The sequence below is a fragment of the Mesocricetus auratus genome, unplaced genomic scaffold, assembly GCF_017639785.1.
Source record: "Mesocricetus auratus isolate SY011 unplaced genomic scaffold, BCM_Maur_2.0 Super-Scaffold_100010, whole genome shotgun sequence".
Lineage (NCBI taxonomy): Eukaryota > Metazoa > Chordata > Mammalia > Rodentia > Cricetidae > Mesocricetus > Mesocricetus auratus.
Genome location: NW_024429194.1, coordinates 4,778,026 through 4,798,802, shown reverse-complemented (window position 1 = coordinate 4,798,802; position 20,777 = coordinate 4,778,026). Strand labels below are relative to the sequence as shown.

Below are 20,777 nucleotides of genomic sequence, written 5' to 3'. Positions count from 1 at the left end.
CTACTCAAGTCACATCAAAACAAGCAAACAGAAACACCTGTCTGCAGGTCCCAGAGATGACTCTTGGGTTAAGAACACGTTCTGGTCTCCCAGAGAACTCAGTTGTGTTCCCGGCAGGTGGTGGCCCACAACCTCACCTGTAAATTCAGCCCCAGGAGATCTGATGGCATCTTCTGACCTCTGTAGACACCTGCACATGGGTGTGAATGTACCCACACGTGGGCGTGCGCACATGATTAAAAATGTAAGACCTGTCAGTCTGGAAACAGGGAATTCTCCCCTCTGTCGCTCAGCGTTCACCTGTGTTGTCGGGTTTGAACTTTCCTTGTTTTCATTTTCACTTAGAATTGAGCTTGTTAGTGGATGAATGTGAAAATCCGTTCAGGGAGTCTGGACTGACTCATGTTTTCATGCACATGACCTAGGCATGTACACACAACACCACAGGGAATCACTGTGAACAGTGCCTGCCCGGCTTCTACGGGACACCTTCACGCGGGACCCCAGGGGACTGCCAGCCTTGTGCCTGTCCCCTCTCCATTGACTCCAACAAGTAAGTCTTAGCCTCTGCTAGCTGGTTCTGTCTGGTGCGGTCCGATCCCTGCTGATATGCGTTTGGATGCTGCCAAGCAAGACTGTGTCATGCGCGTTGCTTGTCATGAGTGACGATTGATCCGGGTGAAAGACTGAGAGGGAGAATGTTCTTCCTATTAAAAACCTGATGTATTTAATAGCATAAGGGAGGGTGTGTCACAGCAAAGATGCACACATGCTTTTCTCCTCTTGTCTAATGTCTGCCGTGTGTGCCCAAGACAATGATGAATAAAACATTGTTCCCGGGTTTGATGAGGTTTGATCAGATGATCAAATTGTGAAAGGATGAAGCTGAATCTGTCTACTGAGTCATCAACTACATATTACATGCCCGCTGCAGAGTGGGTATCAAAGGAGGTGGGCTGAGCAGGAAGCTCTCCACCCACGGCTACTGGCCCCAGGCACTCAGTATGGTCAAGAGTGTGGTGGAGGCCAGTCGACCCCATAGCGGGAGGGGGTGGGTTGAGGGAGGACTCTGGAGACACTCCAGTCTCAGATATGATGGAAAGGGGACTCGGCAGCCACAGGGAACTGGGTATGCCAAAGCAGGATGCCATTAACAACCCTCTTCCCTGTGTGAGGAATTATGGGTAGTCCTGAAGCAGAAAGCGTGGGGCATGTGAGTCCTGCAGGTCAGTAGTTTGAAGCCAATTTTTCCCCTCTCCTTGGCCCCCTCCCGCAATGAATTCCCTCCACAGGGATTTTTTTTTTTTTTGCTTTAAACTCTGGTATACAGACTAATACTGTTTTAGACTCTGCCACTGCCATGAAATTCTCGAGGCTGGGTAACTTGGGAAGAAAAGACACTTGTGCAGTTCAATCTGGAGGCTCAAGGGCACGGCACCATCTTCTTCTAAGATCCTCATAGTGATGGTGTCATGTGTGTGAGAGAGACAGGTCACATGGCACAGAAAGCAATTTGGGATTGGGCTCACTGTTTTGTAACAACTTGCTGTCTTGAGAACTAACATAGACTCATCATGACGACCTTAATCCTTCCCCCAGTGACCCAAACACCACCTCTCAATGTTACCATTGTGAAGCAAACTAACTGTCGGAAGCTTTGAGGAGCACAAGACTTCCCAAAATGATAGTAAAGATAGTTAGTCATTACTCGTGATGAAACAGTGAGATATTGTCAGTCTTCATTATTGAGGCCTCGCCAGGACCTCAGCAAGCAGGGTGTGTGTGTGTGTGTGTGTGTGTGTGTGTGTGTGTGTGTGTGTGTGTATGTGTATGTATGTGTCTGCCTTTATCATCTATATATCTTTCTCTCTTGTCTCTGTCTGTCTGTCTATCTGTCTGTGTGTGTATGTGTGTGAGTGTATGTCTGTCTGCCTTTATCATCTATGTTTCTCTTTCTCTCTTGTCTCTGTCTGTCTGTCTCTATCTGTCTGTGTGTGTGTGTGTGTCTGTGTGTCTGTCTGTCACCCATCTATGTATCTTTTCTTCTTGTCTGTCTATCTGTATCTCTGTCTGTCTGTCTTTGTATGTGTGTGTGTGTATATGAGTGTGTGAGAGTGTGTATCTGTCTGTCTGTCTGCCTTTATCATCTATGTATCTCTTTCTCTCTTGTCTCTGTCTGTCTCTGTCTATCTGTCTGTGTGTGTATGTGTGTGAGTGTGTGTCTGTCTGCCTTTATCATCTATGTTTCTCTTTCTCTCTTCTCTCTGTCTGTCTGTCTCTGTCTGTCTGTGTGTGCGTGTGTGTGTGTGTGTGTGTGTGTGTGTGTACAGAGGGGCTCTCTTTAAAGCTTGAAAGATCAGTGCTAACAAGCAATGGCAGAGGGAAGGAGCTAATCCAAGTAGGATTCTTGGAGGCAGCCAGGTTGAACTAGGCCATGAGGATGGGCAGCGAGTGGTTAGCGAAGGCAGGCAGAGGTGGGGGTATGAATTGAAGGGCAGGGAGGGAGGAAGCAGCTGATGAAGGGTGATGGGCAGAGGAGGCTGGCCGGTGGATTCTGGGCTGAAGGCGGAGAGAACCTGTTGGACATTGGTTAGGATGGATTTAGCCAAAAACCACCACTTCAAATATTTAGGAATGGGCTGTATCCACTAGAAACTCACATTTATTTCCAATGTTTTGACAGTTTCAGCCCCACCTGCCACCTCGCTGATGGAGAGAATGTGGTCTGTGACCAGTGTGCCCCAGGTTACTCGGGATCCTGGTGTGAGAGGTACTTCATGGAAACCCGAACCCCCAGTTTCACAAAGCAGCATCAGTCATTTAAAAAATCCAGCACTGAGTTTATGTTTTCTTCTTAAATATCTACAAATCTTCCATGTTAATTGGCCCCTGCAGATATGGTGATAAATAATTCAATGTACATATACAATGTGTAGTGGTGGACTCTTAAGATATATAGCTTTCAGTGTGGTCTTGGCATCTTGGTGCATTACTGTTATTTCATAAGATCATGGAGGAAAGTAGGATGCCCACTGAGAAAACAATGTTCCATCTCCTGGAGTGCATCTGTGTTCATACTAAAGACTATAGGAGAGGACGGGGTGGAGTGGGGGGGCTGTCCATAGTTACAGTTGTCATGTGTCTGAGTATTCACTCATCCAGACAACAGTGAGGACAGTGAGTGGTTTGATTTAAGAGTCATCCTCTGGCACCCAAAGCCAATCTTCTGTTTTCCCACATGCAAGTCTTGGTGTCTGCCCGTGGTTCAGCCTCTCCAGAGCTGGGAGACACCCTGAGTGGCCAGAGGTAGGGTCAGAATTGGCCCTGGATGTGGTTGTACGCCCTCTGGGTTTATGTCCGTTTTGCTCCCATCTCACAACAGGGGAGGGAGATTTGTGAGCGTCTGGATAGTCACCTCTTTTCCATTGCAAATCTTAAGGGAAGGAGCCAGTCTGATTTATTAGCCACCCAGGGAGTCCCTGGCTAGTGGGGTAATATCTCAAGCCATCGTGTTTATCAGATCCTGCTTTCCATCCCGGATACAGATGTGCAGACGGTTACTATGGAAACCCAACAGTGCCAGGGGGAACCTGCGTACCGTGCAACTGCAGCGGCAATGTGGATCCCTTGGAGGCTGGCCACTGTGACTCTGTCACGGGGGAATGCCTCAAGTGCTTGTGGAACACGGACGGCGCCCACTGTGAAAGATGTGCCGATGGTTTCTATGGAGATGCCGTGACTGCCAAAAATTGCCAAGGTGAGTGTGTGGGCGGTGTGGTCACCGTTGTTATATATTGCCATGTAAATCTCTGAGCATTTATCCAAAGGACTCAGACTGGAGGAAACCTTATCTTGACTGTGTCCTGTGTGCTGATGGTGAGTCTCCTTGTTGGTTGGATGTAGAGCTGACACCCAGCTCCTCCCACTGGGCTCCACGGTGGCTTCATTAGCTACGATGTCTCTGAAGGTCAGAAATCTAGAGGACACGCACCCTTCATGATCAGGGATGAGGTTTTCCAAAGCATGGTGGTGGCGGCGTGTCCTGGTGGCCTGTCCATGCACTGCCTGACCCTGATATGCTAAATTCTATTTGGAGCCGTGACCTTAGGGATGCTGTAAAAACCACTCACTGAGACAGTCAGTCCGCATGCCTGAGGTGATCCAGCTTTGGGGCTAGTCCTGGAGCCCTGGGCATTTGTATTGATGCACGGTTCAGAAAACCCTTCTGTTGCTTGAGAATTCTGAACACACTTTGATCTTACCCGCCACGCCCCCTCCCTTCCGGCCCCTCCCATCTCCCTACCATTTCTCCCTCACAATTTTGTGTGCTCTGTTTTTAAACCCACGGAAGTCCGTTTAGTGCTGGCACGGTGTGGATGGAGTTGGGGCCATTCACCGAAGGGGGCCGCATCTCTTAAGCAAACTAGCCTTGTAGTAGCCACCAACTGCCAGTAGCCCCTCAGTTTCAGGGGTCTTCTCCCTGGTTCTTGCTGCAATTTCTGCTGGCTTGACTTTGTGCCAGTCTTGGCTTTGTCCAGTCTTAAGGAAGGGATGCATGAATAAAAATGGCCCTTGTATATCTTGATAATTCCAGATAAGCGCTGGTCTTACATTACAGCACAGAGCCAAGGGGGTGCCAACTGTACCCCCTCCCCAAAAAGTAATTGTAAGCACACACTGGAGATGACATCAGTCATGGTTTTGGCCTGCCCATCTGAGCTTTAGTGGGATGGACACCTTGATGTAAAATACGGGGAATGAGAGGTCTGTGGGTCAGAGTCTGAAGAAAGACCCTGTGAGACAAGTACTGAACCTCTGCTGACCGACTGCAATGTTTGCAGTGTCCTAGAGACTTTGGAAAGTGACGTGACACATTAGGAAACAAAAGACCAGGAGGAGGCAAAATAAGAGTTAATGTTGATTGACTTCCTAAGAGAAAGAGGGATGGGGAATGGGGGGGGCAGTAAAGAGGTATGCCTTCAGAAGGATAGGTCAGGAGGGAGCAAGGGAGGGCGGGCTCAAGCCAGAGTGCATCTATCTATGTTTTGCCAGAGGGGCTTGGGACAGGCTGTGTGCTGGGGTCAGGGGAAAGAGTAATTCCTTTCTAAAAGCACCAGGGAATGGGGCAACAGGGTTGCATTTTCTCAGGATCTTGGGCAAAGCTGTGGCACTGTGCACATACAGCAAGGAAAACCGAAGGCGGGAAAGAAGCCAGTTCTTCGGTGAGGCGGGGGGTTAGCCAAGAAGCTGATCCCTGCCCCGTCTCAGGCTCTCAAGTTTCCAGCGTCCAGGGTCAAAGCACCATGCCACTGCTGTGGTTGCTTCACACACTGGCGGGGCTCTCACTCTCTTGCATGTTAGCTCTGTGATCTGGAGTGTTGAATGTTTAAGCCTTTTCCTTCGGGAATTAGAAGGAGTTTGCCCTAACCACGGTTTTAAAAGAGAGCATTATGCGTCTTGTGTGCCCTAGCCTGTAACTGCCACGAGAACGGCTCCCTTTCCGGCGTGTGCCATCTGGAGACTGGGCTGTGTGACTGCAAACCTCAAGTGACAGGCCAGCAGTGTGACCAGTGCCTGGTAAGACATTTACCCACCATTGCAGGCTGTTCAATGGCTTGCCAGTGTTGTGTGGCTGACACTTCACCTGGGTGCATGGGAACTTGAATTCCTGGAGCACAAGCTCACTCTTGGACAGTCTGTGCTATACCTTCCTGTCTAGAGAGAGAGGGAGAGAGTGAGAGAGAGCATGTGTGTGTGTGTGTGCGTGTGTGTGTGTGTGTGTGTGTGTGTGTGTGTGTGTGTGTGTGTATAACTTGGAGAACATCCCACTGTGTGTGGGGGGCCACTGACCCATGATTCTTCCTCTCTTGCAACATAGCCTGGCTATTATGGGCTGGACACAGGGCGTGGCTGTGTGCCCTGCAACTGCAGCGTGGAGGGCTCCACATCAGACAACTGCACAGAGGACGGCCAATGTCACTGTGTGCCAGGCGTAGCTGGGAAAAAATGTGACAGGTGTTCGCATGGCTTCTATGGGTACCAGGATGGTGGCTGCACACGTAAGCTCTCGAGTTCCTTGTGCCCCTGTAAAAGCCTTCTCTGTGACTTTTCCTTGATGTCAGAATCACTTCTGTGAAGCTTTGTTACATTTCTCTCATCTTTGCGGCGGGGCTGCATACCACCCGCATACCATTTTTCTGTTTCTAGGTATAAGCATTTGGTACCCAGTCCCTGCATCCTTTTGTGTGAGTTTAGCCTTAGTTTTTGAGACCCTGACTGCAGTCCACATCCATCAACATTTGTAAGGACTAAGGGTCACATCTAGCCCAGCAGTTGGCAGATGATGAGAACTTGCTGACATTAGACCAGTGGTTCTCAACCCTCCTAACGCCGCCACCCTTTGATATAATTCCTCAGGTTGTGGTGACCCCCCAACTATAAAATGATTTCACCGCTCCCTCATAGCTGTAACTTTGCTATGATGGGAGATGTCATCCTGTAAATATGTTTCTCTTACTGGTTAATGAATAGAGCACTGTTCGGTCAATGAGGCAGAGTGATAGGCGGGACCAGGAGACAAGGATTCTGGGAAGGGTAGGCAGAGTAGCAGTCATCATGTGATCCTGGGAGGAGAGGACGCCAGTGAGGTGTTCTCAGGTAAGAGAAGGCCATGTAAAAATACTTAGATTAATAGAAATACGCTAATAATTAAGACAGAGCTAGCCAATGAGAAGCCCTAGTCATCGGCCAACAGTTCCATAACTGATAGAGCATCTGCGTGTTCATTTGGGGATGACGTGGCTGTGGGACCAAGCTGGTGGGAAAGAGTTGTTGTGACAGTGCTACTGTTATGAACTGTAATGTAAATATCCGATAGGTAACACCTGTAGAAGGGTCGTCTGACCCCCGAAGGGGTCAGGACCCACAAGTTGAGAACCACTCAATTGAGCCCTCTGTTCTTCTGGGCATCAAGGCATGCTTGCCCCTACCTCTCCCACTCTGATGACCTCTCAGACGCAGTCGACAGACATGAAGAGGTCTCGGGATGATTGCATCTCCTTTAACGGTGGTTCTGATTATATCGATGGTGCTGTCACCCTTGTATCCGGTCAAACATCTGACTCTGTGGTTCTTCTTTTGTCTTAGCCTGCGACTGTGCACATACTCGAAACAACTGTGACCCTGATTCTGGAGAATGTCTCTGTCCTCCTCATACCCAGGGTCTGAAGTGTGAGGAGTGTGAGCAGGCGTACTGGAACCTGGACCCAGAGCGGGGTTGCCAGGTGGGTGCCACCGCCATGCTGGGATGACAGCAGACTTGGAGCAAACTTCCTTGTACCCAGTGACTTGGTTATAAGCAGTTAAATATCTCCACAGTTTGCATTTAAAGTCAGTGCAGGTTGGTGCTCTGGTGATGTACCTGTAAACCCTGTTCCTCAGGAGGCTGAGGCAGGGGGATTGCTTGAGCCTAGTTGTAGGATAGCCTGGGGCACTAGACTAGGGAAGCCCCCACCTTTAAATAAATGAACACATGCATACTAGGCTCAGGAATAATGCAAAAGAGTAGATCTTACAAATTCCTTATTTTGGGTTTTCTTCAAGAGGTTGTCTTTGAAATTGACAGAAATACATATCTTTATATCTATCTAGACGATATCTATCTATATTTATATTTATATTACATACATATCTATAATATGTAGGCAATATCTATCTTTATCTGTTGATCTACCTATAATATATATATGTATAGGTAGAGATATTTCTATAGATAGATCTAGATATTGACAGGTATAGATACTACCTTTAGTATATAAAAAGTGCTTTAGTCTAGTCTACATTCTATTTCCAATGGAGTTGTAAGTTGTTCCATTAGAGGATTAGGTTGAATTTGAGAGCCATAGTTTTCTGTAAATAATTTTATTAGGATGATTATAATTAGGTGTGATTTGGGTTTTAAAGTAGTGGGGGGAGCATTGTTTGGCCTCTAAAATAATTCTTCTGAGTTGACAGCGCCGTTAGATTCAATTCTAGTTTAGTTTTGACTCATGGCCCACATGTCCCTAATGTACACGCATGCCTGCTGTACAGCCCTTGTCCCACTGGTCCCCGGCAGAATGGCTCCAGGTAGGAATGGCAGGAGTCAGCTGGCATGAGTTATTACATCGTACAGGGCTTTTCCTGTATCTCAGCTTGTGTACTTTCTGAGGACATAGCTTATGCCCTTGTATTAGTGTCATCGCTCTGTCCCTTTCTCTCTCTCAGGCTTGCAACTGCAGCACTGTTGGCTCCACGGGTCCCCAGTGTGATGTCCTTTCTGGCCAGTGCCCCTGCAAAGAAGGGTTTGGTGGGCAGAGCTGTGGTCAGTGCTCCTTGGGCTACAGGAGGTTTCCTGACTGTGTCCCCTGTGAGTGCGACCTGAGGGGGACGCTGGCAGACACCTGTGACCTGGAACAGGGTCTCTGCAGCTGCACGGAGGACAGCGGCACCTGCTTCTGCAAGGTACTTGCTGTGGACGCTCAAGCCCCGGTTTCTGTACTCCCAGGGCTCCCGACTCTTGATGTTAGATTCTACCCATGGGAAGCGTGGTCTCAAATACCCCCCCCAACAACAGTTTCATGCTTTGATAACATGGCATCAGAGTCTCTGTGTTCTCTCCCGAACTGATGGAAGACTCTTAGAGTAGAATTTTTACCCCTTCCAAGTGTCTGGTGACTGAACATCTCTGAACGCAGCTTGCCAGCATGCATTCATGGACAGAGTAGCCATTCGCTCTTGAAGAGGTAAAGTAGTTAACAGGCCTTTCAGGGAGATTTGGGATTTTTGTAGCTACACTCTTGGGCAGGTCATTATTGTGTACAATATGTAAGTATATGCTATATAAAAATACATGTAAAGGGAACTTGTGTACACTATTTGCCCACGAGGTAAGAGTTTAATGCAGCTTTGAATTGCCCATGTGTCTGTTGGGTTTCCCATCATGCTTTGCTGTCAGGTCATTGCCACCTTCTCTGGTTCTCTCTGCAAGGAGGACGTGGTGGCAGCCTGGCGGTGGTGGGTTGGTTTGAGAAGTCATGAAGAAAGAGTCACCCAAGGCATGTTTTGTGCCTTCCCATGTGTGCTAGCCATACTGCTCACTCTAGTCAGTCAGAATGGCAAGGGTGTGGACTGTCTTCACTTAGCCCGGGGCCCTACCCGGAGCACCCCAGGATCAGATGGTGACCACTGGAGATTCACACTAGGGAATATTTTACTTCCAGTCCCTTCCACCCCAGTTTTGATCCTCGGTCATACCTGGCGAGCTCTGGTGTCTGGAAGAACTGACTGTCACAAACTTCAGTTAGAGGCGTGGCCGTGGAGGGTCGGGCTTAGTGATGCTCATAGATCAGTGTGCTTTATTAGTTTGTATCTGTGTATATATAAAGCCACGCCTCTTCCTTTTCAGGTGTTAATTTCTTTCTTTTTTTTTCACCTTTAGGATAATGTCCTGGGTCACCAGTGCAGTGAGTGCCGAGCCGGCACCTTTGCCTTGCAAACTGACAACCCCCTAGGCTGCAGCCCCTGTTTCTGCTTTGGCCTGTCACAGCTCTGCTCAGAGTTGGAGGGTTACGTGAGGGTCCCAGTAAGTCACACACACACACAGTAGAAAGGGTTTTCGCCTTTGGGAGAAGCCAGGTGGGCACTGGGAGGGAGCAAAGACATCAGAAATGGAAGGACCGTGATTTGCTCGGTATGCAGAGTGTTTGCTTGAGCACTTCTGCTGTCCAGGGACATAAATAGTGGAAGGCTTTCTATGTCCACCTTCCACTGGTGAACACACACGCCTATGTACATGCATTTGTGTGTGTGCATGTGCATGTGTGTGTGTGTGTGATGGGGTGCACACGTGTGTGTGCAGAAGTCACGAGGGGGATGTTGAGTATCTCTGCTCTCCTTCTTTCTACTATGCCCCCTGAAGCCTGTGTCTTTCAATAAGCTTAGAGTTGGTTGGCAACTGCAAGCCGCAGCTATCCTCTCTTCTCTGTTTCCCCATAGCACTGGGTTTCCGGGTACACATGCAACCTCACCTGGTGCTTTACATGAGGGCCGGTGCATCCTGGGCCCTCATGCTTACACAGCAAATGCTGTCACTCACTGAGATATGGGCACTTAACCTGAAGCACCTATTTCTCCTTTCCATGCCTAGATAACGCTAGCCTCCGATCAGCTCCTCCTGCGTGTGGTTTCACAGAGCGACCTCAAGGGCACAGTTGAAGGTGTGCATTTCCAAGCCCCTGACACCTTGCTGGATGCAGAGGCGGTCCGCCAGCATGTCCATGCAGAGCCGTTTTACTGGCGGCTACCAGAGCAGTTCGAGGGAGATCAGGTGAGCACATGCCAGCCTCTCCCACTCCCTTCCCATAGAGAGAAATCAGAGGATGCTGCCTCTGGCCATCGTTAAAGGGCATGGCTACTTAATTGCTCTTCTGAGTGAGGATGGAGATCTTCAGCACTATAAAAACCCGTGCAAAGGTGTGCATCTTCAAATGCTTGAGTTTTGACTCTTCCAGTTTCCTTAATTCACATTATTTATTTTCTTCTTTCTAAACCCAAGGAGTTCATACTGTAGTTACTAGTGGCCGTTGAATGTAACCCTCAGTGCTAGCCCTGCCCTGGGGAGCCCTTCGGAGAGAGCAACCCTCCTATGAAAGGACAATATAAGACTTTGAGAGTCGTTCCATGTCGCTCACTCTCGTCTCGACATCATGCTGGTTTTTCTGGGATAGGGTTCAGTGTATTAGTCTAGGCTAGCCTCAAATTTTCCATCCTCCTCCGTCAGTGTCTTGAGAGCTAGGGTTTACCAGGTGGGGTCACTTTGATCTTTAAACTTTAAAAATCCACCCCAGTGGTCGCCTGAATATGGATGATTTTAAATTCAAAGTAGCCTGAAACTAATTAGAATCCTTGCCACAAGTGCCGGTGGTGTCTCCCGATGCTACCTTTGGTGGGGTGGCTGGGAAGCATTGCATCGGTCTATCTCATGGACCATTAATAAGCAGATTAGAAGGAGGTTGACCCCAGACTGTGGATTTGTAGCTGGACACATTGTAACGTGTGTAATGCCATTAGCGTAACAGCAAGCTTGGATACATTGTAATGTGCCTTTAGTGTAATGCAAGCTTTCCATAAAACATCTTTAAAACAAGGCTTTGACACAGGGGTAACAGAGTTTGTCCTTTGTCAGCTCTTGGCCTACGGCGGGATGCTGCGGTACAGTGTGGCTTTCTACTCTACCCATGGCACTGGCACATCCAATTATGAGCCTCAGGTTCTCGTCAAAGGAGGTCGGGCCAGGAAGCACGTCATTTACATGGATGCCCCGGCGCCAGAGAACGGAGCGAGACAGGAGTACGAAGTGCGGATGAAAGAGGTGATGTGTGGTAGCCACCCATGTGTCCCTCAAGGATGTGAACCTCCCTGTCGGGGCAACGAAAAGTCTAGAGCTCAAGAGAGAACATGGAGGCCCTGGGCTCTAACTCGAGGTGGGCGTCACATTCCATGGCCTCAGGGAAGTCACGCTGCAGCCATCGTTTCTTAACCCGCCGCCTTGCTGTGCACAGTTTTGGATACTCAAGTTCAACTGAAGTTCAGACATACTGATGGAAACTTCCAGGAGCGATTCTTAAGCCTTAAATTGTATACTGTTCCTAGTCACGCGATGAAATCGTGCATCTCTCTGATCTGTCCTGCCCAAGATGTGTTTCATCTCTTTATCTAGCGTGTCCTCCTCGTAAGCTGCCTTCCCGTTAGGATACAGCAGATCTCTGTCACTTCGCCAGCCTACCTCAAGCCAGGGCTGATGTCCGAGCTGCTTGTGAAGGAGCTGCGTCCTCTTTTTTTTTTTTTCTTCATTTTTTTATCCAAATTAGAAACAAGCTTGCTTCACACATCGATCACAGCTCCCTCTTCCTCTTTTCCTCCCCTGCTGTCCCCACCAGGTCCCCTCAGGGGCCCCCCACCCAATTCCCACTCTGATCCTCAGGGAGAGTAAGGCCTTCCGTGGAGGATCTCCAGAGTCTGTCATTTCATCCAGGGCAGAGCCTAGGCCCTCCCCCAAGAGTCCAAGCTGAGAGAGCATCCCTCATTGTGGGATGGGCAGCCAAAGTCCTCTTTTTAAAGTGTGTCTATGATGATTTGAACTCTGAATTTAACTGGACACACTTCTCATCCACAGGAGTTTTGGAAATACTTTAACTCTGTATCTGAAGAGCATGTTACGCACTCCGATTTCATGTCTGTCCTTAGCAATGTTGAGTACATCCTCATCAAGGCATCGTATGGCCAAGGATTGCAGCAAAGCAGGTAACTGGAAGTCTTGAGAGCAGTGGTTCTCAACCTTCCCAATACCGTGACCCTTTAATGCAGTTCCTCATACTGTGGTGAACCCCCAACCATAACATGATACCCATTGCTACTCCATGTCATTCTGAAGGCTCCATACCCTCCCCAAACAGTGCCGCCAACAGAGGGCCAACTGTCCAGATACCAAGCCTGTGGGAGACATTGTTCATCTAAACCCCAGCAGGCTCACAGATGGAGAGGTTTGAGTCTGTGCTTGGCTGTCTCCAGCAGACTCAAGCTCCTTACGTCACAGCAAGCAGGAAGTGGAGAGCATGTGGGCGGGCTGGGAAGGAAATATTCCCCCTCAAAGGCATGGCTTCAGATGGGGACCCTGTCATGAACACCTGAGCTTTGGGTGGGGGTGGCATTCCATCCAGACTATCAGGGTATAATTATGGAATTATGTGAATTACAGATTATTCACCTGGCGTAGCAACAGGGCTCAATAGGAGCCCAACATGGTGGAATCTTGGATGAAATAAAATGCTTTTTTATAAAGGCTGCTTGCACCCCTGAAGGCCACACTGTCCTTTTTCATTTTCTTTTTTCCTTCCTTCCTTCCTTTCTCTTCCTTCCTTTCTCTTTCTTCCTTTCTCTTTCTTCCTTTCTCTCTCTCTCTCTCTCTCTCTCTCTCTTCCTCTGTCTCTGTCCCCCCCCTTCCTTCCTTTCCTTCTTTCTTTCTCTTTCTTCCTCTCTCTATGTCTCTGTCTCTGTCTGTCTCTCTCCCTCCCTTCCTCCCTTCCTTCCTTCTTTTGTAGCTGTGTGCAAGGGCACTGCCACCTTCTCACTGAGAGCCCATTAGGAAACCTGCCCAGTGCTGGCAAGTGTTGGAGGGTGCTCTCACATGCTGCCTGTGACCCTTCAGTGTGCCCACTTAACGGCCGCGCGCTTATGCGTTGCGACCGCGAGCCGAGCGACTCCGCAAGACAGGTCTCAGGCTCGGCACAGATGCCAATGTCGGGCGAGGCAGGGCCTCCAGAAGCTCCTCACATGTGAACGCTTCTTTTCCCACCTCCCTTTTCACAACGGTGGCTCAGAATCGCCAATATCTCCATGGAGGCTGGCAGGAAGGCTGAAGAGCTGCCCTCCGGGGGAGAGGCCGCGTCCCTGCTAGAGCACTGTGTCTGCCCGCCGGGCACCGCAGGATTCTCCTGCCAGGTAGGGAGCCCTCGGTTCACGCCTGTTTCTTGGCTTCAGACGGAAGTGTGCGCCCATGTACAGCAGTCCTGCATGGGGAGCGCCACGAGTGGGCAGCTACGGTGTCACTTTCCGTTGCCTTCCGGATGTACGAAGTGTCTGATTTCATTTAAATATACATACGTTCAGATTTATTGTCTCCTCCGGCTTTTAAGTGTGGGGGTTGGCCGCATCAAGGGCATTCACGTGGCCCCGGGGATATAACTGCTCTTCTGGACTCTCCTTCTCTAACCAGACCAAGACTTCCTCTGTCCGGCCACTCCCCACCACCCCCTGCCCCTCACTCCAGCCTCTCATTAGCTGTTCTGCTCCCCCACGTGAGCGGAACCCTGCCACGCATCTACTTTAATGACTTGCCTTTTCACCTGGCACATATTTAACACGTGCCGGGGGTGGGGTGGGTGTGGGGGTGAGGTCCTCTCCCTCTTTAAGGATGGATACTATTCCGTCACTTGGACGCGTTCGCTTTGCTCTTCTGTTCATTTCCCTGTGGGGACCTGGGTTGCTTTTGCGGATATTGCTGTGAGGAAGGTGACTACGAAGGTCTTTTTCCCGTTCCTTCGTGTCCTTCTCCTGAGTCCACCAGAAGTGGACTTGTTGGTCACGGCGAGTGTCCGTCCGATGTTGGAGGACTCTGCACACGGCCTCTCCTCCGTGACAGCTGTGCACAAGCACCCCCTTCCTTTACACGCCTTGAGCCTCAATGCTCTCTGCTTGCTCCTCTGACTCAGAGGCTTGTTTTTTGTGGAGAGCTGAGGCTTTTGTTTTGGCGGGTGGGAGACTTTGAAGCCTAGGCTAGCTGGAAACTCACTCTGTGGCCTAGGATGGACTGAAGTTCACGGAGTCCTTCTGCCTCAGTTTCCCCACAGCTGGGATCATGGGGACAAGCCACCATGCTTGGCATTTACTCCTGGTAGTGGTGTTGCGCTTCGCAAGAGCTTGTTAGCCTCCTGTCTTCGCTGAAGGGCATCTGTCCTGTGCCCAGATTTTAACCAGAGTCCACTTTCTTGTCCCTTTTGCCTCCCTTTAGGACTGTGCTCCTGGGTACCACAGAGGGAAGCTCCCAGAAAGTAGTGGATGGGGACCCCGCCCCCTGCTGGCCCCTTGTGTACCCTGCAGTTGCAACAACCACAGCGATGTCTGTGACCCTGAAACTGGGCAGTGTCTGGTATGTTTGCTCCTGTGTGTGGGAGCTGACCTAAGTTCACACTAAGTTATCCGTGTGGCGGCTTGGAAGAAGACCAGGAACCAGGCAGGCCCTCCAGCGGGTCCTTGCAACATGGCTGCTGCCATCTCAGTCTAGAACACATTGGAAGCTTTTCCCCACGTCACAGGGGCGGGGGGGGGGGGGAGGGGATGACAGATTTTGTTTCTGCCACTCCCTTAGGCGACTGATGCAGCCCTCACTGCAGTCCTCAGTAAGAGGTCCTTGTTTCCCTGCCACAATCTGGGCAAGCTCAGCCCGCAGGGTAGGATGGCAGCCCCCAGGAAGCCAGAATCCACTGTCTGTTATGTGAAGTGCCTCTTGCTGGGCTTGTCAATCGACACAGGGAGAATACCCAGAGCTGTTTCCATCCTGCCTCTGCATCTAACCCTTGGTCCTTTGTCTGTATCATGCTATGTTGGTGAAATGTCTATTTATTACAATTTATTTTTGAAGAGACTGCAAATAGTCCTTCTGAAGGGAGACTATTTATCAGCTGAAACAGGAATACAACTCTTAAATGTAAACGCTCACATGTTTTCTAGGTGAAAAGAGTCCTTAAAAATAGTTTTTAAAATATCTATTTGGTAACGATTTCTCGCTCCATCATTTCTAGCCACCAGGGGGAAGGGCAAAGCAAGGGTGACAGGTTGCTCGGGGACTCCCTGCTTTTCTGTCCCTCCTCTTCAGTTGCTTTGTGCAGGGAGCCCTGGGCACAGGGGCTGAGCAACAGTTCAAATAGTGAGGGACTGAACAGCAGAGATTTTAAATAGAAGTAGTGATGAGAATCGCTTACACTCTGAGCTTAGAAATGCACCTGTATACTCTTTTTAGATAGGAAGGTCGCTGGTCCAACTGATGACATAAAATCTTAAATGGTGTCCGTTTGGTTGTTACAAGAATCTGTTGGTGGCACTCTTTGACCACGAGTTTCCTCCCTGGCTGGTTTGCTCCCCCCCTCACCCCTGCCAAGTCACCTACCCACTCTCTTCTGCAGCTGCAACTTCCCGCCTGTGAATGTCAAACCCTGGATTAGTTGCTTTTCTGTTGCTGTGATGCAACACAAGGAGGAGTTTGTTTTGACTTTCAGTTCTGGAGGGGGAGTCCGTATGGTAAAGAGCAGGCAGCCAGGGCAGGAGGATGAGGGATCACACATCCGCTCTACACAGGACGCAGAGAGTAAACTGGAAATGGGGGAGAGTATAAACTCTCAAAGGCCGCCCACAGGACCTTGCTTCCTCCAGCAAGGCTCCGTGTTCTATAGCATCCCCTCAAACAGCACTGCCAACTGGGGTGAGCACCCAAATGCACAGGTTTTTTCTCATACAAACCTCATGCAGCCCTAAAGGACGCATGGGCACACTCGTGGGCCTCCGTCTGCTTTAGATCTGCATTTTGAGGATCTCAGTCCTGACTGCTCCCGGGCCCTGCATCTGTTTACTTCCGGGAGATTGTGTTAGCGGTTGCTAGGCTTATGTGGTCTTATGGTGACTAAAGGCCACAGAGTCCTAGGCAGCATACAGAAACATACCCCTTCTTCCTTAAGCTTTAGGAACACTTAGCTGGTGGGAAACACGGTGAGTTACATGGCTGTTTCCTGGTGAGAATAGCATCTGACCTATTTCCCGTCGCTTCTCTCCTCCACTGAAACGTGGGCTTTCAGAACTGCCGCGACCACACGGCTGGTGACCGCTGTGAGGTGTGTGCTCCCGGCTACTACGGGAAGGTGATTGGGTTGCCTGGAGACTGCACCCCGTGTACCTGTCCTCACCGCCCCCCTTTTAGGTAAGCCTGTGCCGGGGCAGCTTTCCACTCCTAAGCTCACTTGCCAGGTTCCCTGCGTGCTCTCTGTTGATGTCCCTGTGGGGGAGACAAGCCGATCTTAAAGAGGAGCTCAGGGTGTCTGAGCAGGATCTTTTCAAAAGGAAGCACCGTGTCGGGGACTTGAGTGTTGGGATGGGGCCAATTTTTTAAAAAACGAGGCTCTGGGGGAATTTTCGAGAGCAATTTTAGCTCCCAGCTATGTGTTCAGCTGTGTAATCAATCCAGTTCATATTCAACGTAAGGGAGTAGGAGTGGGTTGTGTATGCGTACAGGCGCAAGCACTGAGAAAAGATACGTGGCATTTAAATGTTGGCTAGCAGCTTATGAGGTGGCCGTGGCACTGCCCACGCTGCGGTAGTAAAACGTGCCACCAATCTGGAAAAGATCATTTCTACGCGTGTATTCCACACTAGTGGCCACCCGCTATGTGCGCCCAGGGGAAGTGTGTGTGTGTGTGTGTGTGTGTGTGTGTGTGTGTGTGTGTGTGTGGTCGTTTCACCATCCACTTTGCGTAGTCCCTTTTATTCCTTCCATCAAAGAAAAAAAAGTTAACCATCCCCCCCAAGGCCTCAGGCGTCATCTATGGGGCATGAGAACGAGCACATTCGAGGGGCCCCAGACGGCTTGGCTTGCCTACTGCATGTTTGTGTCTCTCGAGGCCTGCCTCATTATTTAAGGAGGGAGAGGTGGTGCAGGGCTGGTAACTCCTGCAGTGGACCCCCAGCTTGCTTCCCTGCCAAGGCCTCATTCCCCCTCCACCCCCCTCCCCGCTGGGTTTGGGCCACCCACATGTCTGTAGTTTGTAGTTACCCACCTTGGCCTCCAGGTGGCACTAGCACAGTTCATCCCACGGAGGTGGAGGGGTGTGGCAAAAGAGGGACCAGCCAAAAATGCTCCACCTGGGTAGATGCATCAGCTTACTCCTGCTGGTCTGCCAGGCGAGCCTGTCAGTCATGTTTCTGTGTTCTGCCAAGTAGCTTTCCTGGGGCATCACCTGCTGTCCACCTTGTAGCAAACGCCTCCTTCAGATGCTGGGTAAAGGGGGCGTGTGTCCCATTGCCTGCAGGCTTCATTTCCTTTTGTTCTACGGATTTCAGCTCTAGCAGCTCATTTATCCTTCTGGTATAATCATCACTCAAACGTTTAGGACAGTGGTGATGAGTGAATACCTTAAAAAAAGACCTGAAGCTCATAGCGGGAATTTTCTGCAAAAAATAATAATAATAATAATTTTTTTTCCCTTTCAGTTTCAGCCCCACTTGCGTCTTGGAAGGTGACGGTGGTTTCCGGTGTGATGCCTGCCTCCCTGGCTATGAAGGGCAGTACTGTGAAAGGTACGCTGGTGAACTGTCACAAGGAAGCAGATAAGGACACCTGCTCCCCCTTTATGCCGAGTGGGATATAGTTATGGTAGCGGCCTTGGAGTCACTACGAATCTGTATGCTTGCAGAGACGGGGGAGGGGGCACACTGATATCCCATAGCAAGGACTCCTGGGGTGAGTGTGTGCCCCCCGTTTCGTTTAGCAGAAAGGACTACTGCTCCTGGGTGGAGCTGGCATTGTGTATTCCTGGTTGATGCAGACCTTCCCTGTCTATGCTTCCCATGGTCTTTTCTGTAGGTGCTCCGTGGGCTATCACGGCAACCCTCGAGCCACAGGTGGCAGCTGCCAGAAGTGTGACTGTAACCCCCAAGGCTCTGTCCACAGTGACTGTGACCGTGCGTCCGGGCAGTGTGTTTGCAAGCCAGGAGCCACGGGACTCCGCTGCGAGGAATGCCTGCCAAGACACATCTTGATGGACAGCAACTGTGTTTGTAGGTGATTCTCCTGTGTGCCTAAAGTTTGCCTTTTCCTTGCTGACCTGACTATGACACCCTCAGGCTCAGGGAGAATACCACTGTACTTCACACTTTTCATTGCATTTCCTTGCCGCACATTGCTGTGGAATCTACTGAGTTGAACCTTTAGTTGGGCACAAGTAAGCCAAGACAACTTCGATTGCAGTAGGGGCTTGTGATACAGTCCAGGCTGGCTTCAAACATCACAGTTCTGACTCACCTTCCCGTTTTTTTAACTGGGGATTACAGGAGCGTGTGTTACACCCAGATAATAAATTTTAACTTCATAATTTAGCTGTATCAACACCTTCTTTACTGAAACCAAGGTGTGAAGAGGGAACACCCTTGTGGGGCTGTCATTTATATTGCCTGATTGCCTGAATTTCGGGTCTCTCCAGTTTTCTCCAGTTCTGATGGGTGTCCCCGTAGAGTACAAGAGAAAGCGGCCTTGGGAGTGTTCTTCGTGACTGATGGGAGAGGGTTAGAAGGGATGAGCATCAGGGAATCAGAAACGGTTTCACTTTTGTTTCTGTGTTTGTCATAAGCAAATGCTCCCCAGTTGTGTTCTGTGCTGCTCTCTGCCCGAGGAGGAAATGCTGGCACACACAGACAGTTGGAGGGAGCGGGCCTGTGGAGGGGAGCGCTGGGACCACAGAGACAGTGGGAGCGAGCAGGGCCTTTGGGGGGAGCGCTGGGATCACTTGTAGCCAGTCCTCCTAGTTCAAGATTGATGGCACGCGAAAGGTTCAAGTGGTGTGAAGGCATGGTGCCTAGAACACTTTGGGGCTCAGCTCTTCCTCTGTGACCTTGATGTTGGAGCCTGCTCCGACGAGTCAGCTAGGGCACCTGAAACGGGGCACCCGGAGACTGAGAAATGCCAGATAAAAGAAACCGAGACAGGAACGGAGGTTGGAGCCAGGAGGGCTGCCCCGTGGATGCCGAACAGCCCCGGGTTTAATTTAGAACCTGCTTATACACAGACTAGAAGTGCAGCAGAACGAAAAGCGATATAGTCAGCTAACCAGTTCCCTGCACTGTCCTTGAATTAGAGGGGCAGGCAGGCTCACTCTCTATCTGTGAGTCCTGTTACCGTCAAGCGGCTTGTCAGTCACATAATGTGTTCTTTCCCATGGGCTTAGCCAGAACTTTCTCATGGCTCTCAAGGAGACGGAAACAAGCGAGCTTGAACTCTGGTAATGTCTTATGAGTCGGGGTAGACTCCAGATGGAAACTGAGTCACTGTGGGCCCCCACACCTTGAGGGTGTGACTTTGCTGAATCTCGGCCACCATTTGGGAATTGCGGCTCCCCTGGTGGCTGGAGTGGGAATGAGGTCTGTGTGGTTCATGGAGCCCTGGCGTGTGTGTCTGCAGTACAGCGCCACGAATCATGTAGCTCAGCCATCAAAGGCTGCTCGCATTAGCTTTTGTCCTCTCCCTGTTTTCAAGCCTGTGATGATGAATGTGTGGGTGCCTTGCTGAATGACCTGGATACTGTTGGCGATGCTGTTCTGTCTCTGAACCTCACTGGCGTTTTCCCTGCTCCGTATGGAATTTTGTCAAATCTGGAAAACACCACTAAATATTTCCAGGTAGGTACTAGGGATGTAGAAATGGTGGGTAGAACCATCTGTCACTGAGAGGAGGAGTATTGTGGCTAGTCATTTGTCTCCCCAACTTTTCAATCCCCCATGAGTGACCAGCGACAATGACCTCATCCCTCACCTCACTGGCCATCTCTGGGGGCTATGACGGAGTTGCTCCACAGAAACCTCCTTTGGATATTCTGCCCACGAAGTTTGTCCTACCCTCTGGATCTGGGCAGCAACCCTCCTCCTCTTTGACAGACCTTTGGGTATTTGAAAAAGCTGTCCAAATACAAATGCTAGGAATAAGTCAGGCCTACATCCTCTTTAGTGCTGGTTTATGCCAGAGATGAGATGCTTGTGTTACATGTGGTTATTTTTAACTAGAGTTCAAGGATACAGACATAGTCTCCCTCCTTGGAAGACAATTACAATCTCAAAGGGTCAGTCCTCGTTTTATGTTTTATCAAAAGAGAGGAAACAGAAATTGAAACATAGACATTACCCTTCTCTGGAATGCTAATTCGAATTGGGAAGAAATATGGCTAAGTTATATTTTTTACCTCCACATTGTAATTTTAAGTTGTGACTTAAAATAATCTATCCACTATGTCATGCAGTAAGAAAAGGAATGCTCATTACTAAGTAGCATTTTACAGAAAGAAGCTTTTCTTGTGTGTGTGCACTCACACCCCATACACACACACACAGACACACAGGCACAGACACAGACACAGACACAGACACAC

General features: G+C 49.8%; 1 protein-coding gene across 1 annotated transcript in view; it reads left to right on the top strand.

Annotated features, from left to right (window-relative positions):
* Lama1 (laminin subunit alpha 1) overlaps positions 1 to 20,777 on the top strand; it is a 126,745-nt gene that overhangs the window by 64,177 nt on the left and 41,791 nt on the right. Inside the window, exons 17-33 of the mRNA XM_040752891.1 lie at positions 426 to 553; positions 2,684 to 2,770; positions 3,546 to 3,757; positions 5,471 to 5,577; positions 5,879 to 6,059; positions 7,147 to 7,283; positions 8,266 to 8,502; positions 9,479 to 9,622; positions 10,187 to 10,366; positions 11,225 to 11,410; positions 12,215 to 12,342; positions 13,419 to 13,539; positions 14,609 to 14,746; positions 16,446 to 16,567; positions 17,854 to 17,940; positions 18,227 to 18,420; positions 19,892 to 20,034. Of these exons, the coding sequence (XP_040608825.1) occupies positions 426 to 553; positions 2,684 to 2,770; positions 3,546 to 3,757; positions 5,471 to 5,577; positions 5,879 to 6,059; positions 7,147 to 7,283; positions 8,266 to 8,502; positions 9,479 to 9,622; positions 10,187 to 10,366; positions 11,225 to 11,410; positions 12,215 to 12,342; positions 13,419 to 13,539; positions 14,609 to 14,746; positions 16,446 to 16,567; positions 17,854 to 17,940; positions 18,227 to 18,420; positions 19,892 to 20,034 (2,532 nt within the window). The remainder of the gene's footprint in view (positions 1 to 425; positions 554 to 2,683; positions 2,771 to 3,545; positions 3,758 to 5,470; positions 5,578 to 5,878; positions 6,060 to 7,146; positions 7,284 to 8,265; positions 8,503 to 9,478; positions 9,623 to 10,186; positions 10,367 to 11,224; positions 11,411 to 12,214; positions 12,343 to 13,418; positions 13,540 to 14,608; positions 14,747 to 16,445; positions 16,568 to 17,853; positions 17,941 to 18,226; positions 18,421 to 19,891; positions 20,035 to 20,777) is intronic.